General features: G+C 43.3%; 1 protein-coding gene across 1 annotated transcript in view; it reads right to left on the bottom strand.

Annotated features, from left to right (window-relative positions):
• Nucleotides 1-7,817: 7,817 nt before the first annotated feature.
• Nucleotides 7,818-18,217, bottom strand: part of hepacam2 (HEPACAM family member 2) — a 317,380-nt gene continuing 306,980 nt past the window's right edge. Inside the window, exons 8-9 of the mRNA XM_070880003.1 lie at nt 16,918-16,994; nt 7,818-7,919 (exon numbers count right to left, since the gene is read on the bottom strand). Of these exons, the coding sequence (XP_070736104.1) occupies nt 7,818-7,919; nt 16,918-16,994 (179 nt within the window). The remainder of the gene's footprint in view (nt 7,920-16,917; nt 16,995-18,217) is intronic.

Consider the following 18,217-nt stretch of genomic DNA (forward strand, 5'->3'; position numbering starts at 1 on the left):
TATTATTTACTTTTGATATTCACCGATTATAATTTTCCTCCTCAAAATAACTCCCAATCACATTGTAGCCCCACAACAATTCCCGATCTACAGCACCAGATATCCCTAAAAGCAACATTTATGACATGATAGGCACATAAAAATTTGATAATTTACATTCTAATTGATTATCTTTTACCTTGGTTATTCACCAATAATATTGCACAAAACTTTTCCCTCCTATTGCAAATTCCTCTCCCAATAGTATTTTATCAATACAGTTCACTTTCCAATTGGGTTACAACAAAAAAGTCATGTCTGACTGTATTGTAACAGAAATGTTTTCGGAGATACCAAAACCATGACAGTTCCTCACCTCCCCTACTATACAACCTTAAAATTAAAATTTAATAAAACAAAAAATTCAACAATTACCAAAAACATCACAAACTTACCTGTAAAAGTAACTATACAGGTTGAACATCCGAAATCCGGAGTTCCAAAATTCGGAATGTTCTGGAATCTGTACACCGGGCCGATCCATGGTGGTGCCGTCTGGAAACCGGAAAATGTTACGAAATCTGGACATCCCCGCCTTGGTGGCCCGACTTTGCCCCAGCCCTTGGCAACCTGACCTCGCCCCGGCCCGACCTCGCCCCGGTCCTCGGCGGCCCGATTACACCTCCCCCCCCTTATCTCGGTGGCCTGATTTCGCCCCAGCCCTCGGCAGCCCCACCTTGCCCCGGTCCTCGATGACCCGACCTCGCCCACTTACCTCGGCGGACCGACCTCGCCCCGGTCCGACCTCGCCCCGGCTCTCGGCGGCCCAAGTTCACCCTTTACCTCGGCTGCCCGACCCTGCCCGACCCCACCTACCTCGGCCCAGGCAAAGACGTTCTGAAATCTGGAAATACCCAGAAGCCGGAACGGCCTCGGTCCCAAGGTTCCCGGATTTCGGACGTCATACTGTATTATCTTCCAATTGCTCCAATAAATGTCTCAATACAGCCCAATGTGCCCTGCTGGGGCCCATGAACATCTCCAAAATTGTATGCATGCTCCTCTTCTTCTTCTTCTGAGGCAGTCCCTCGGAGTCGAGGATGACTTGCTTCCACATTAATATGAGTTCTCAGGTGAATGATGAGTCCAATGCAGGACCTACATGCTCTGCCACAGGTGGGCAGACGGTGGTTGATGGGACGGGTGGGTGGGGTGCTTGGGTTGTCGTGCACTCCTTCCACTGTTTGCACTTAGCTTCCGTGTGCTCCCAGCGAAGAGACTCGAGGTGTTTGGCGTCTTCCCGGTCTTGGGCCAGGGATTCCCAGGTGATGATGCGGATGTTGCTCTTTTTCAAGGAGGCTGTGAGGATGTCCTTGATGCATTTCCTCTGCTCACCTGGGGCTCGCTTGCCGTGTAGAGCGCTTGTTTTGGGAGTCTAGCATCGGGCATGCGGACGATGTGGTCTGTCCATCGTAGCTGATTGAGCGAAGTCAATGCTTCGATGCTGGGAATGTTGGCCTGAGCGAGAACACTGACATCGGTGCGCTTATCCTGCCAATTGATTTGCAAGATTTTGCAGGAAACTAGTACTTCTCTCCGGTGCTTTGAGGTGCCTGCTGTACATAGTATATGTCTCTGAAGCATATAGGAAGGTGGGTATCACTACTGCTCTGTAGACCATGAGCTTGGTGCCGGGTTTGAGGTCCTGGTCTTCAAACACCTCCTTCCTCAGGCAACCGAGAGCTGCTCTCCTTCATGGCCCAGCCCATTAATCTGAGCTCTGATTAGAGCTACATGTGAGAAAGCACATGCACAATGAGTCATTATTGTTTCCTCTCTTGACCACCAGACATTATGAGCGTTAACAGCAGCTTCCATAACTTCAGAAATACTGATGTTCTGCAATAGTAAACTTCCTAAGTGCTGCATTTGCACATTCTAAAACCTGCCTGCAAATCCTGGATGGGAACATAGAAAATAGGTGCAGGAGTAGGCCATTCAGCCCTTCGAACCTGCACCACCATTCAATATGATCATGGCTGATCATTTATTTCAGTACCCCATTCCTGCTTTCTCTACATACCCCTTGATCCCTTTAGCCGTGAGGGCCACATCTAATTCCCTTTTGAATATATCTAACGAACTGGCCCCAACAACTTTCTGTGGTAGAGAATTACACAGGTTCACAATTCGCTGAGTGAAGAAGTTTCTCCTCATCTCGGTCATAAATGGCTTATCCCTTATCCTTAGACTGTGACCCCTGGTTCTGGACTTCCCCAACATCGGGAACATTCTTCCTGCAGATAATCTGAACAATCCTGTCAGAATTTTATATCTTTCTATGAGATCCCCTCTCATTCTTCTAAATTCCATTGAATACAAGCCTAGTCGATCCAGTCTTTCTTCATATGTCAGTCCTGTCTTCCCGGGAATCAGTCTGGTGAACCTTTGCTGCACTCCCTTAATAGCAAGAATGTCCTTCCTCAGATTAGGAGACCAAAACTGTACACAATATTCAAGGTGTGGCCTTACCAAGGCCCTGTTCAACTGTAGTAAGACCTCCCTGCTCCTATAGTCGAATCCTCTCGCTATGAAGGCCAACATGCCATTTGCCTTCTTCACTGCCTGATGCACCTGTATACCAACCTTCAATGACTGATGTACCATGACACCCAGGTCTTGTTGCACCTCCCCTTTACCAATCTGTCACCATTCAGATAATAATCAGCCCTCCTGTTTTTACCACTAAAATGGATAACTTCACATTTATCCACATTATACTGCATCTGCCATGTATTTGCCCACTCACCTAACCTGTACAAGTAACCCTGCAGCCTCTTAGCATCCTCCTCACAGCTCACACTGCCACCCAACTTAGTGTCATCTGCAAACTTGGAGATATTACATTCAATTCCTTCGTCTACATCATTAATGGATATTGTAAATAACTGAATCTTGCGGTATCCCACTAGTCATTGCCTGCCATCTGAAAAGGACCCGTTTATTCCTACTCTCTGCTTCCTGTCTGCCAACCAGTTCTCTATCCACATCAGTACATTACCCCAATACCATGTGCTTTAATTTTGCACACTAATCTCTTATGTGGGACTTTGTGAAAAGCCTTTTGAAAGTCTAAATACACCTCATCCACTGGCTCCCACTTGTTCACTTTACTAGTTACATCCTCAAAAAATTCTAGAAGATTTGTCAAGCATGATTTCCCTTTCATAAATCCATGCTGACTTGGACCGATCCTGTCACTGCTTTCCAAATGCGCTGCTATTACATCTTTAATAATTGATTCCAACATTTTCACCACCACCGATGTCAGGCTGACCAGTTTATAATTCCCTGTTTTCTCCCTCTCTCCTTTTTTAAAAAGTGGGGTTACAAAAGTGGGGTAGCTACCCTCCAGTCCATAGGAACTGATCCAGTGTCGATAGAATGTTGGAAAATGACCACCAATGCATCCACTATTTCTAGGGCTGCTTCCTTAAGTACTCTGGGATGCAGACTATCAGGCCCTGGGGATTTATTGGCCTTCAATCCCATCAATTTCCCTCACACAATTTTCTGACTAATAAGGATTTCCTTTAGTTCCTCCTTCTCATGGGACCCTCGTTCCCCTAGTATTTTCGAGAGGTTAGTTGTGTCTTCCTTAGTGAAGACAGAACCAAAATATTTGTTCAATTGGTCTGCCATTTCTTTGTTCCCCATTATGATTTCACCTGATTCTGACTGTAAGGGACCTATATTTGTCTTCAATAATCTTTTTCTCTTCACGTATCTGTAGAAGCTTTTGCAGTCAGCTTTTATGTTTCCTGCAAGCTTACTCTCATATTCTATTTTCCCCCTCCTAATTAAACCTTTTGTCCTCCTCTGTTGAATTCTATATTTCTCCCAGTCCTCAGATTTGCTGCTTTTTTTGGCCAATTTATATGCCTCTTCCTTGGATTTAACACTATCCCTAATTTCCCTTGTTAGCCACGGTTGAGCCACCCTCCCCATTTTATTTTTACTCCAGACAAGGATGTACAATTGTTGAAGTTCATCCATGTGATCTTTAAATGTCTGCCATTGCCTATCCACCGTCAACTCTTTAAGTATCATTCGCCAGTCTATCCTCGCCAATTCACGTCTCATACCATCGAAGTTACCTTTTTTTAAGTTCAGGACCCTAGTCTCGGAATTAACTTTGTCACTCTCCATCTTAATGAAGAATTCCAGCATATTATGGTCACTCTTCCCCAAGGGGCCTCGCACAACCAGATTGCTAATTAATCCTCTCTCATTACACAACACCCAGTCGAGGATGGCCAGCTCTCTAGTTCGTTCCTCAACATATTGGTCTAGAAAACCATCCCTTATATGCTCCAGGAAATCCTCCTCCACCGTATTGCCACCAGTTTGGTTAGCCTAATCTATATGTAGATTAAAGGCATCCATGATAACTGCTGTACCTTTATTGAATGCATCCCTAATTTCCTGTTTGCTGCCATCCCCAACCTCACTACCACTGTTAAGTGGTCTGTACATAACTCCCACTAGCGCTTTCTGCCCTTTGGTGTTCCGCAGCTCCACCCATACCGATTCCACCTCATCCACGCTAATGTCCTTCCTTAATATTGCGTTAATCTCCTCTTTAACCAGCAACGCGACCCCACCTCCTTTTCCTTTCTGTCTATCTTTCCTGAATATTGAATACCGTTGGATGTTGAGTTCCCAGCCTTGGTCATCCTGGAGGCATGTCTCCGAAATCCCAATGACATCATATCCGTTTACCGCTATCTGCGCAGTTAATTCATCTATCTTATTACGTATGCTCCTCGCATTGAGACACAGAGCCTTCAGGCTTGTTTTTTAAAACTCTTTATCCTTTTAGAATGTGGCCCTTTTTGATCTTTGTTTTTGATTTTTCTGCCCTCCACTTTTACTTTTCTCCTTTCTACCTTTTGCTTCTGACCTCATTTTACTTCCCTCTGTCTCCCTGCATAGATTCCCATCCCCCTGTCCTATTAGTTTAAATCCACAGCACTAGCAAATATTCCCCCTCCCCCCATCCTGCCCAGGTGCAGACCGTCCGGTTTGTACTGGTCCCACCTCCCCCAGAACCGGTTCCAATGTCCCAGGAATTTGAATCCCTCCCTCTTGCACCATTCCTCAAGCCTTGTATTTGTCTTAGCTATCCTGCTATTTCTACTCTGACTAGCACGTAGCACTGGTACCAATCCTGAGATTACTACCTTTGAGGTCCTACTCTTTAATTTAACTCCTAGCTCCCTAAATTCAGCTTGTAGGACCTCATCGCACTTTTTACCTATGTTGTTGGTACCTATATGCACCACGACAACTGGCTGTTTGCCCTCCCCCTCCAGAATGCCCTGCAGCTGCTCCGAGACATCCTTGACCCTTGCACCAGGGAAGCAACATACCATCCTGGAGTCTCATTTGTGGCCGCAGAAATGCCTATCTATTCCCCTTACAATAAAGTCCCCGACCACTATAACTCTCCCACTCTTTTTCCTGCCCTCCTGCGCAGCAGATCCACCCATGGTGCCATGAACTTGGCTGCTGCTGCCTTCCCCTGATGAGCCATCTCCCCCAACAATATCCAAAGTGGTATATCTGTTTTGGAGGGAGATGACCGCAGTGGACCTCTGCACTACCTTCCTACTACTGCTCTTCCTGATGGTCACCCATTCCCTATCTGCCTGTGTAATCTTTATCTGCGGTGTGACCAACTCACGAAACGTGCTATCCACGACATCCTCAACATCACGGAACAGTTGCATCAGTGTTATTTAAAAGGATCCTCAACTTCGATCTTATCGAAACCTATAAGATAATGAGGGGGCTCGACATGGTGGATGCAAGAGAGGATATTTCTACTCATTGAGAAAACTTAAACGAGGGGACATAGGGGCCGAAATTCATCAACTCACTGCCCGTTGCCGCCGACATTGCTCTTGCAGATCTGCCCAGTGCCACTTTGGAGGTGGCCTGGAGCAGGCGGGAGGGCAGAGCCGCCAGGAACCACTCGCTGATGTCAGTGGATGACTGAGTGGCACAACTGACTTCCTGCCCGCTGAGCTCCCAGATTGATGCGGACGGGAGCTGGCGCCAGAACGGGGGTGAACCGCTGCGAGGAGGCTGGTCTGTCCCTGACAGTAAGTATGAAGAACCTGAAAAAAGATTAGTGAACATTTTATATATTTTGTTCCACGGCGACATATCTGGATGGGATCCCCTGAAGGTCTTCCAATAGTTTTTTATTTTTTACTGATCATTTTTTTTTCAGCTGTTCGACCCTCTGTGGGCTGAGAATGAGACCTCCCACCTGCTGCTGCCCAGATTGGTGGCGTACGTCGCCCATTTGCCGCCAGCCGACCTTCAAGGGACTTGGGCGATGAATATCCCGCCCAAAGTTGGCGGCCATCAGCGGCACTTTGGGCGGCACTTGAGCAGGCGGAGGCCTTGATCAAAATCGGCCCCATAGTCTCAAAATAAGGGGCCGCCTATTTAAAACTGAGATGAGGAGGATTTTCTTCTCTCAGAGGGTTGTAAATCTATGGAATTGTCTGCCCCAGAGAGCTGTGGAGGCTGGCCCATTGAATATATAAAGGCTTCCACTGAATGTGAAGCTGGTTTGCAACACCTGGTAACACATCATGCAGGTCTTTGGCCAGTTTCCTGTCATTGTCATGATGCCTTTAACCTGTGTCCATCTTCAATCCCCCCTTTCCTCCACCCAGACCATGGGTTCTTAGGTTGGCTGCTGGGGGGGCCAAGGGATATTCCCATATGGCTCATGACATTGAACCTGAACACACATGAAGAGGAGCATGACAATCAGAACCATGCCTCAGCCAGAGCTCTGATTGAGCAAACTATCGGCATTCTGAAACAAAGGTTCCACTGCTTCAATAGGTTGGTAAGCATCCTGCAATCTAGAGCCTTAGAGCCTAAAGGTTCACTGTAACTTGCTGCATGCTTCAAAACTCTGCCCTGTAAAGCGGGCAACTCTTAGTGCCCACTAGCAGGAAGCTATAGAGGTGCAGGAGCAGGAAGAGCTGCAGATCACATCACTACGCACAGTCTATAAACCAAAGAAATCCAAAGAAATGTTACTCAAGGGTTCAGTGCAAAATGGTGTTTTAAAATGCCATGAAAATATTTCAAAACTAAAGGTGCTATCCTTGGCTACTACACTGGAGGTGGAAGAGTGATGATCATGTACTGAGTGCACGTGAGATGCCCATGAAGGGTGACCTCAAGGAGCTCTCACCTGAATTCTTGTCCCCTCCAATGAGTGAGCTACCAATAACCAGCATGTGTAATGCTGACAGCTTACTCATCATATGGAAATGAGGCACAAAACGAATATGGTTCATACCTCTTGCCCACATCATCAGGTGAGTACCGGGGAAGCCCTGCCCATTTCGCACCCATTGTGGGTGTAGGTTGAAAATCTCCCCATAGTCAAAAGCTCCAGCTACACTGTTTAAGTCAATGTGACTTAACCTCAGCCCCAGGAGAACATCTTACTGTAGTAATGGGATATTTCCACATTTCTTGCCAACCATTCTCGCTAAAAGCGACTACTAATTTAGAACCAATTTTTGTTTCACTCCAGCCGCTTTGTGCTATTTTCTCACAATAGGAACTGAGCTGTGTGGCCCAAATGAAACTCGACAGACATCGGAAATAAAAGACTTTCATCTCAACAATATAACTGAGCATGCATCCAGTCTCTGCTATACATTTTTTTAAAAAGGAACTGCAATATAACATAATTAGCAAATTCAAAATCAAAATACCTGTTGTGATAGATCATGGCATCAGGATGTTTTTGGTGAATGGCAAATGACCTCATAAACTGTGGTGCAAACATCTGGTACTCGAATAATATCATATACTGTACTTAATTTATCCGGTGGAACCTGGAATATATTAAACATGCAAAATATATTTTTTAAATCGGCTTAAAATTAATTCCCATTCACTAAAGAAAAACGTTATATCAAATCACACTTGATTTGGAATGGCCGCAGTATTTTAACATAATGAAAAAAGACATCTTCCATGTTATGCACTCTATATGATAAATCCAACATAGTGGAATGCATAAGATACACATCCAACAACAATAAGAGGCATTTAATGAGTTTTTAAGTACATCTATGAAAAAGGGTTTGTATTATAAAAGTGGCCCCATAAACTATTAAGCATAATAGTACTGAAAGTATTTAGGACCTGTCAATAAACCATAGCAACAGTGTATAGCCGACTGTATCAACCACCACTGTAACTTACTGCTATGCCTCTGCCAAACTAAGTAACCACATCATTAAAATAATTTAAAACATTAAAATAAATGTGTGTATTGAGCTGAGGGATTGCAGCAGTGCTGAATTGGAACCCTTTGCTACTTTGATGACCCAGTGCCAACATTGGGTGTTCCCAAGTCTAGGGCAGCCTAAAGCTCTATCCACTCTTTCTCAACAATAGGTTTTATTGTCAAACTGAAAAGAGCATTCCTCCAGTAGTAGTGCGACATTTTTGATCACGAACTAGTCAATCTCTGATGGCAGCACACAGGGGTCCAAACCAAGTGTAGTCTTCAGCTAAAGCAGGGTTAGAGGCTGGAGGATGACGAACCAGGATGCACAGATGTAATTCAGTCACCATTTTAAAGTTGTACATTTAGTCCTTATATTCAGACAATGGGTTGGAATTTGTGGTGGGTAATAATGTGAACGTACAGCGCTCGTTGTTATGACCCCTTTGAAAGTGACCGCAACTTCAGGATGTAGCGCATGCGCATCCTAATGCGGAAATCCTGAAGTTGTGGACAGTCATTCACTGCTCTGACACCAGCTGTGCTCCGCCAGCACCCCACCCCCCCCACACACACTATAGCCGGCAATCAGTGTAATCAGGGAAATCAGGGAAACTGATGAAAACTTCGGCCTTACCACAGGAATATCGCCACTAAATACCCCATTAAAGGTTAGACCCTTTGAATTAGGTGTGTGGGGTTTTAACAGTGTATTGACTGCTAAACAAAGGTTGTGGCCCTAAAAAACTAATTTTAATTTTGTGGAGTGTCCAATTTATCCATTTTAATAAAAATTAACATTTTTTAAAAACTTTAAAGAAATATATATTTTTTAAGTTTGTTCATCTTTATTTCAGGTTCAGCATGTGAGAGCCCCAATCTTTGTTTTGCTCTTGCTAACATTTTTTTTAAAATTATAACCAAAGGAGCTTTTTACTTCCTGGTTCCCAGTCTGTGAGAATTCTGCATTGTGATTAGCTGCTGAGACAGCTTGTTGACGTCACAGCAGCTCGCGTTAGGGATTTCCCATTAACTTATACTGAGTTCAACTGCACGTCAGAAAAGCTGAATTTGTCACCACAGAGATCGCGAGATCTTTATGGGAAGCTTACTTCGGGGCCAGTGGCGAACATCTATGCTTCGCTTTGAATGCAAATTATGGGCCAATACTTTGATTTGAGTTTACATTATAATTTATAATTAAATAGTAAAATCTAGAGCAATTTGGGAAGCAGATAGGGAGGGCTGATTGGAAGAGAGGAGTTTCTCTGCATTACAGGCCGAGGAGATGAGAAACACACAACTGAAGCAGTACAGTGTCAACATGAGTAATTACAGTATAACAAGTTCATGTAGATAGTTTCCATTAGAAAAGTGGAGATGGGAATTTTTAACAGAAAATCTGACAGGAAGTATATACAGATGTAATATTTTTAATATGCCACCAATTGATTTCCTGTATCATGGCACATGGGGAATCAAGACCAATTGTAACTTCATGTGAAGCAGGGTCAGGGGATAATTGGACCAGGATGTACAGATGTAATTCATTCCCCATTTTAAAGTCACACATTATTTTTATATTTCTTTACATAAATTTATATGTCCACATTTATGATGGAAACCAATTCTATAGACCTGCTGCAATTAAAAGCTCGTTCCCGGGCGATGCCTGCACTGGGAGAGATATAATTACAGTGTGAGAAGTTTACATAGGCAGTTTCTATTTTAAGCATGAATACAGAAACTTTTAATGGAAAAATGTTGACAGGAAGTCTCTGTAGGTGCCATATATTTAATATAAATATACTTTATATATAAGTAGATATCTTTTGTAAAACAGGACTTTGAATGGAATAGAAATTCAACTTCAAAATGGTTGTTTTGTGCTAATGCCGAAGTTGAAAAGAAGTATGTAGGAATTCATCTGGTCAACTATATTAATAAATAGGCAGAAATTAAACAAACCATTTACCAGGGAAATTACAAATGTGGTACAATGTGTTAGTGCACCAATATGTTGCATAATATATCGGCAGGATATGAATGAGGCACAGAAAATCAGAGGATGAATCAACTCAGCCCAACCTGGCACTCCTCCAGGTGCTACATAGTGACATTGCCAGAAGTCAAAGAATAGGTCACTTTCCTGCCTTCTTGCACTCAAGGAATACTGTCTGGCATAAGGATACATAATGGAGATGATTTTCTTTCACATTATGCCCTTGTCAACATCTATTTCTGGGGTATAACAAAAAGAAAAAAGAGTAAAGATCCATAAGGCACGTCAGTTCTCTGTCCCCTTTGGGCTTTACATATATTTTCATTTTCTGTGTCATTTTCTTGGATTTCTGCCTGGTGGAAGTTAGTTCAGTGGCAATTGGCTTTAAAGACTGCAGGCAGCCCCTTCGGATGGAGACTGTGAAAAGGGGCTGCCAGAAGCCTCCAACTAGATCTTATACTAGGTAAGTTCAGATCTTCAGATCCAGCAAAAGGGAACAACAGGACTGAAGCACATCTAGTTATTATTTTTGACCAGCAACCAGAAGTCCCCAAAGCCAGCAGACACCTGCAGCATCATCCAGGTGTCACCACCCCCGATATGGGTACCCTGAAATCCCTTGGGGTGTTTCGATGCCGGGGTGAAGGCTGAGCCATGCAAATTATCCCAAGTCAGAAAGTCACCTGAGTTCAGCTGCACCTCCAGATATGTGCAGTACAGAAACAACCATCTGACTAACATTGGGGCAGGGGAAGGGGAGGGGGAGGGGGAGGAAATTCAGCCCCAGTATGTACAAACTTTTAATCAATTGTTATTTCAAACGTTTCCAACATTAACAGTGACTACACTCCAAAAGTACTTCATTGGCTGTAAAGCGCTTTGAGATGTCCCGTAGTCATGAAAGGCGCTATATAAATGCAAGTCTTTCTTTCTTTCTTTCTTTCTTTCTTATACATTGTCAAAGTTCAAGTGATGTAGCATAATTTAACTCTTACCCAAGGGAATAAAGAAATATTCTGGACAGTGACTGATGCTTCAGTTTCTTCTCAGATCTGCATTGTCCAATTTAGCTACTTTGGAAAAATGAGTTATGTCGCCATTTCTCAGGTCAAACACTTGGAGAATTTGTTTTCCCCTGAGGGCAAGTTGCAATAAAAATCCATAAAAGCTATTATAGTTTTTTTCATTACATGTGCTCCTCTGTAATTTTATCACTCCATCAAAGTACATATAAAATGGTATCTGGATTTATGGTTCCTAAATCACAAGATTAGCATTGCTACATCATTCAATTAGATATTGTTACAATCTTTCGGGACAGTAATATTGCTTATTAATACACCAGAAGATTTGTTAAACATGAGTTGAGTATAGTCTGCTGAGAGCTGCTCATATATAGAGTATAAAAGCCCCACCTAGAAGTAATGCCGCCCAGAGCATCCTCTGCCATGTTTAAATGGGGAGTGGGGGGGCATTGGGCGTGTAGCCAATAATTCTGTTCCATTTTACCTCACTTCCATCCTGGTCATGACTCAAATTAAAACTGTCACTCATAAATGGCAGCATGAGTACACAGTGATTTCCCTGAGATAGATGTCACCCAATCACAGTCCTTCCCTTTTGTTCTTTCCTCCCCTCCCCCTTACCCTGCCCCTGCACTTGCTTAAAAACTGGTACATCTCTAACTTTTTCCAGTTCTGATGAAAGGTCAGCGACATGAAACTTAAACTCTGCTTCTCTTTCCACAGATGCTGCCTGACTGCTGAGTATTTCCAGTTTTTTCTCTTTTCATGTCATATTGAAGAGGCCTTTTTGTTTGCTGGAACAGAAGGTTGATGTTGCTTTGGCTGTGTAATGATTTTAGACGTTTGTCGCTCTGGAGGTTCTGTCAATACTTTTTCAGTCATATTTAGTTAGCTCTGCCGAAAGCACAGTTTGAACTGGGGGTTTGGATTTTGTTCAATGGGAATCCCTATATTCTTATGCTTTGAAGAGGATGATGATGATATGGAAAAGCTAGTTTGGAGGCAATTCGAGGCTGAACAAAGATATTTGTTTTCTGCATTGCCTCGGACAGTTGTACCTCCTCATGGAGGCAAAGACGAATTATGTCAGCTGCTGCTTGAAGATTTACGGCCAACTTTAACCAGAAGAAGAGAAATGTCTGTACCAGTCACAGTTAGCACTGTCTTGAACTTGTTTGAAACTGGATCCTTCCAGGCAATATCTGGTGATCTTTGTCAGAAAGCAGCTTACCAGTGTATAACAAAGGTCATTGATGCTCTCTTCAGACACACCACTCGAGTTAATTTTGTTATCAATGGAAAGAGAGAGAGAGATACAGAGATAGATATCAAATTCTACCGGCTGGCAGGTTGCCCACAGTTTCAAGGAGCAATTGATGGAATGGATGTTACACTAAAAGCCCGAAATGAAAATCTTCTCAATTTTCTCGAAAAGGAAAGAATTTCAATCAATTAAAGTGAAGAGTGTGTGTGGTAACAATCACTTTATCCTGCATGTGAATGCCAGGATAAAGCCAGGAAGCTGTCATGATGCTTCCAACAGTGGCAATCACCATACCAGCCCTGATAACTCAAACCTATGCATCAGCATTGTTAATTGCTGATCAGGGTTATAGAAACATAGAAACATAGAAAATAGGTGCAGGATTAGGCCATTCGGCCCTTCGAGCCTGCACCGCCATTCAATAAGATCATGGCTGATCATTCCCTCAGTACCCCTTTCCTGCTTTCTCTCCATACCCCTTGATCCTCTTAGCCGTAAGGGCCATATCTAACTCCCTCTTGAATATATCCAATGAACTGGCATCAACAACTCTCTGTGGCAGGGAATTCTATAGGTTAACAACTCTCTGAGTGAAGAAGTTTCTCCTCATCTCAGTCCTAAATGGCCTACCCCTTATCCTAAGACTATGTCCCCTGGTTCTGGACTTTCCCAACATCGGGAACATTCTTCCCACATCTAACCTGTCCAGCCCCGTCAGAATCTTATACGTTTCTATGAGATCCCCTTTCATCCTTCTAAACTCCAATGAATAAAGGACCAGTTGATTCAGTCTCTCCTCATATGACAGTCCAGCCATCCCTGGAATCAGTCTAGTGAACCTTCGCTGCACTCCCTCAATAGCAAGAACGTCCTTCCTCAGATTAGGAGACCAAAACTGAACACAATATTTCAGGTGAGGCCTCACCAAGGCCCTGTACAATTGGAGTAAGACCTCCCTGCTCCAATACTCAAATCCCCCAGCTATGAAGGCCAACATACCATTTGCCTTCTTCACCGCCTGCTGTAACTGCATGCCAACTTTGAATGACTGATGAACCATGACACCCAGGTCTCGTTGCACCTCCCTTTTTCCTAATCTGCCGCCATTCAGATAATATTCTGCCTTTGTGTTTTTGCCCCCAAAATGGATAACCTCACATTTATCCACATTATACTGCATCTGCCATGCATTTGCCCACTCACCTAACCTGTCTAAGTCACCCTGCAGCCTCTTAGCGTCCGCCTCACAGCTCACACCGCCACCCAGTTTAGTGTCATCCACAAACTTTGAAATATTACACTCAATTCCTTCATCTAAATCATTAATATATATTGTAAAGAGCTGGGGTCCCAGCACTGAGCCCTGCAGCACTCCACTAGTCACTGCCTGCCATTCTGAAAAGGACCCGTTTATCCCGACTCTCTGCTTCCTGTCTGCCAACCAGTTCTCTATCCACATCAGTACATTACCCCCAATACCATGTGCTTTCATTTTGCACACCAATCTCTTGTGCGGGACCTTGTCAAAAGCCTTTTGAAAGTCCAAATATACCACATCCACTGGTTCTCCCTTGTCCACTCTGCTAGTTACAGCCTCAAAAAATTCCAGAAGATTCGTCAAGCATGATTTCCCTTTCATAAATCCATGCTGACTTGATCCGATCCTGTCATTGCTTTCCAAATGCGCTGCTATTTCATCCTTCATGATTGATTCCAACATTTTCCCCACTACTGATGTCAGGCTAACCGGTGTATAATTACCCGTTTTCTCTCTCCTTCCTTTTTTAAAAAGTGGTGTTACATTAGCTACCCTCCAGTCCATAGGAACTGATCCAGAGTCGATAGACTGTTGGAAAATGATCACCAATGCATCCACTATTTCTAGGGGCACTTCCTTAAGTACTCTGGGATGCAGACTATCAAGTCCCAGGGATTAATCGGCCTTCAATCCCATCAATTCCCCTAACACAATATCCCGCCTAATAAGGATATCGTTCACTTCCTCCTTCTCACTAGACCCTCTGTCCCCTAGTACATTCCGTAGGTTATTTGTGTCTTTGTTCAATTGGTCTGCCATTTCTTTGTTCCCCATTATAAATTCACCTGAATCCGACTGCAAGGGACCTACGTTTGTCTTCACCAATCTTTTTATCTTCACATATTTATAGAAGCTTTTGCAGTCAGTTTTTATGTTCCCTGCAAGCTTCCTGTCATACTCTAATTTCCCCCTCTTAATTAAACCCTTAGTCTTCCTCTGTTGAATTCTAAATTTCTCCCAGTCCTCAGGATTGTTGCTTTTTTCTAGCTAAATTATATGCCTCTTCCTTGGATTTAACACTATCCTTAATTTCCCTTGTTAGCCATGATTGAGCCACCTTCCCTGTTTTATTTTTAGAAACATAGAAACATAGAAAATAGGTGCAGGAGTAGGCCATTCAGCCCTTCTAGCCTGCACCGCCATTCAATGAGTTCATGGCTGGACATGCAACTTCAGTACCCCATTCCTGCTTTCTCGCCATACCCCTTGATCCCCCTAGTAGTAAGGACTTCATCTAACTCCTTTTTGAATATATTTAGTGAACTGGCCTCAACAACTTTCTGTGGTAGAGAATTCCACAGGTTCACCACTCTCTGGGTGAAGAAGTTTCTCCTCATCTCGGTCCTAAATGGCTTACCCCTTATCCTTAGACTGTGACCAGACAGGGATGTACAATTGCTGAAGTTTATCCATGTGATCTTTAAATGTTTGCCATTTCCTAACCTTTAAGTATCCTTTGCCAGTCTATTCTAGCCAATTCATGCCTCATACCGTCGAAGTTACCTTTCCTTAAGTTCAGGACTCTAGTTTCCGAATTAACTGTGTCACTCTCCATCTTAATAAAGAATTCCACCATATTATGGTCACCCTTTCCCAAGGGGCCTCGCACAACAAGTTTGCTAATTAGTTCCTTCTCATTACACATCTCCTGTACTCATGGCATATGACTCTGGTAAGGCTTCTGGAGACAGAGGAGGAGAACAAATATAACGAGGTCCACGAGGCTAGAAGAAATGTGGCAGAGCAGACTTGAGACATTCTTAAATATTGTTTTAGATGTCTGTATAAATCTGGTGGAGTCCTGTAATGCAGCCCAGCAAGGGTCTGCAGAATTACAGTAACTTGCTGCATCCTACATAATATCATTCTGAATAAATAGTTGCAGCTTCCGGAAGCTGAAGAAGATGATGAAGAAGACATTAAGGAAGGACCTCCATCCAAGCAGTGTTAAAAGGGTGCATTGGAGGAAGAGGATGTAGAACTGGGGAGTCATCAGCTAGAGAAAGGAGGAGGCAACTTATAGCCCAGTGCTTTCAAAGAACAAATGCTGACACATCAAATAAAAGTAGATTCACATCAGCCTGTTCTTCCACTTGCCTCACTCTCAGAAAGTTCTTCAAAAACATCTGTCTACTTCCTTGTGTCATCTGTGGCTGAGTTGATGGTGCTCTTGCCTCTGAGTCAGAAGGTTGTGGGTTCAAGTTAACCTCCAGAAACTTGAACACCGATCTAGGCTGACACTCCAGTGCAGTACTGTTGGAGGTGCTGTCCTTCAGATGAGATGTTAAACCGAGGCTCCATCTGCCCTCTCAGGTGAATATAAAAGATCTCATGGCACCATTCTGAAGAAGAGCAGGGAAGTTATCCCCGGTGTTCTGGCCAATATTTATCCCTCAACCAACATCACTAAAATGGATTATCTGGTCATTGTCACATTGCTGTTTGTGGGACCTTGCTGTGTGCAAATTGGCTGCCGTGTTTCCTACATTGCATCAGTGACTACACTTCAAAAATACTTAATGGATTGCAAAGTGCTTTGGGATGTTCTGCAGACATGAAAAACGTTATATGAATGCAAGTCCAACTCCAAAAAGTTGCAAACATTCATAGAAATGAACTCTGAAGTCTATGTGGTCTAACCATGTTTACTTTCCAGAAGAACATTCACCAAAAGATAGCAACAAATCTATATATCCTAATTATAATGAATTCTTACTACCATGCCTAACCTTTGTGACAGCTACTTTAACTGCTCTGGCTCCTAATGTACTACTTCTACAAGGTGCTCCCGAGTGAGATGAGGTTGAGTGGTGGGAGACCTGTGATGATTTCAGAAGCAAATTTCAGTTGCACAATCTCTACATTTACATTTGGATTATTCAGCAAAATGAAAGCAAATTGTTAAAGAACTGCATGTAGGAGATTTTGTTAAGCATCAAACAAATGTTATGTTTGTATAACCAGTCTTGCTCAGCTGACTGATACACCTACCTGTTGAAAGTCTGCTGGCTCTGGCATGGCAACAAATTCATATATTCCATAATCATCCATAGGAGGCTCTTGTTCCTCTGAAAACAAACAAAAAATGATTGACATGTATGGGAAAGTCTGAATTATTGAATTATTGAAAAATAGCCCAAAATTTGCAAATATGGGATATGCATGCATGACAGTGAATTTTTTTGACCGAACATTATTCTTTTTAAGGTACAGTATAATGTTTTGAAAACATGAAAATCAAAGATTTGTGGGATAATGTTAAACTTATTGCATGCAACAGTGAATTTCTGTCGGCATTCCTCATCGGTAATTGGTGGCTGGATCTTAGATGAAGTTATGTTTAATCTGACCTGTCCTCTTAAGGCAACTGTTAAAATATTTTTTGTGGGAAAATGGTCAAAATAGCCAAATACAGGTAACTATAGCTGCTTGTAAATTCCTGTGATGTCTTACAGACTAATTGTACCTGCTTGTAAATTTCTGGCTCCGGTTTAGAAGAAACATTGAGATTATGGTGTATTGACTTAAATCTTGTTTTAAGATTGTTTTGCACAGCATGACACTTTGAAGTGCGATATCTGAAGTGTGATGAACGCAACACTTCCATCTATACTAGAGGACATCGATACTAGTGGGTGATTTGGAGGATCTTGTGTTTATAATATCAGAGTTATTACAGTACACAGATGACACTTGTGTCTCCGCAACTGCAAGCCATCGTCAACACCTTCACCAAAGCGTATAAGAGATGGGCCTTACACCTATAAGACAAAGGTCCTCTACCAAGCTGACCCTGCCACACAGCACTGCCCCCCCCCCACCACCCCCGATTATCAAAATCCACGATGAGGCCTTGGATAATGTGGATCCTTTTCCATACCTCAGGAGCCTACTGTCAACAAGGGCAGATGTTGTTGACGAAGTCCAACACTGCCTTCAGTGTGCCAGTGCAGCCTTTGGTCACCTGAGGAAGAGAATGTTTGAAGACCAGGATCTCAAACCCGGCACCAAGCTCATGGGCTACAGAGCAGTAGTGATACCTGCCTTCCTATATGGTTCAGAGGCATGGACTATGTACAGCAGGTGCCTCAAAGCACTGGAGAAGTACGACCAATGCTGCTTCCACAAGATCCTGCAAATCCATTGGACCGATAGGCGCAACAATGTCAATGTTTTCGCTCAGGCCAACATCCCCAGCATCGAAACATTGACCACACTTGATCAGCTCCATTGGATGGGCTACGTTACCCGCATGCCCAATACGAGACTCCCAAAACAAACGTCTAACTGG

Source organism: Pristiophorus japonicus, chromosome 5 (genome assembly GCF_044704955.1).
Source record: "Pristiophorus japonicus isolate sPriJap1 chromosome 5, sPriJap1.hap1, whole genome shotgun sequence".
NCBI lineage: Eukaryota > Metazoa > Chordata > Chondrichthyes > Pristiophoridae > Pristiophorus > Pristiophorus japonicus.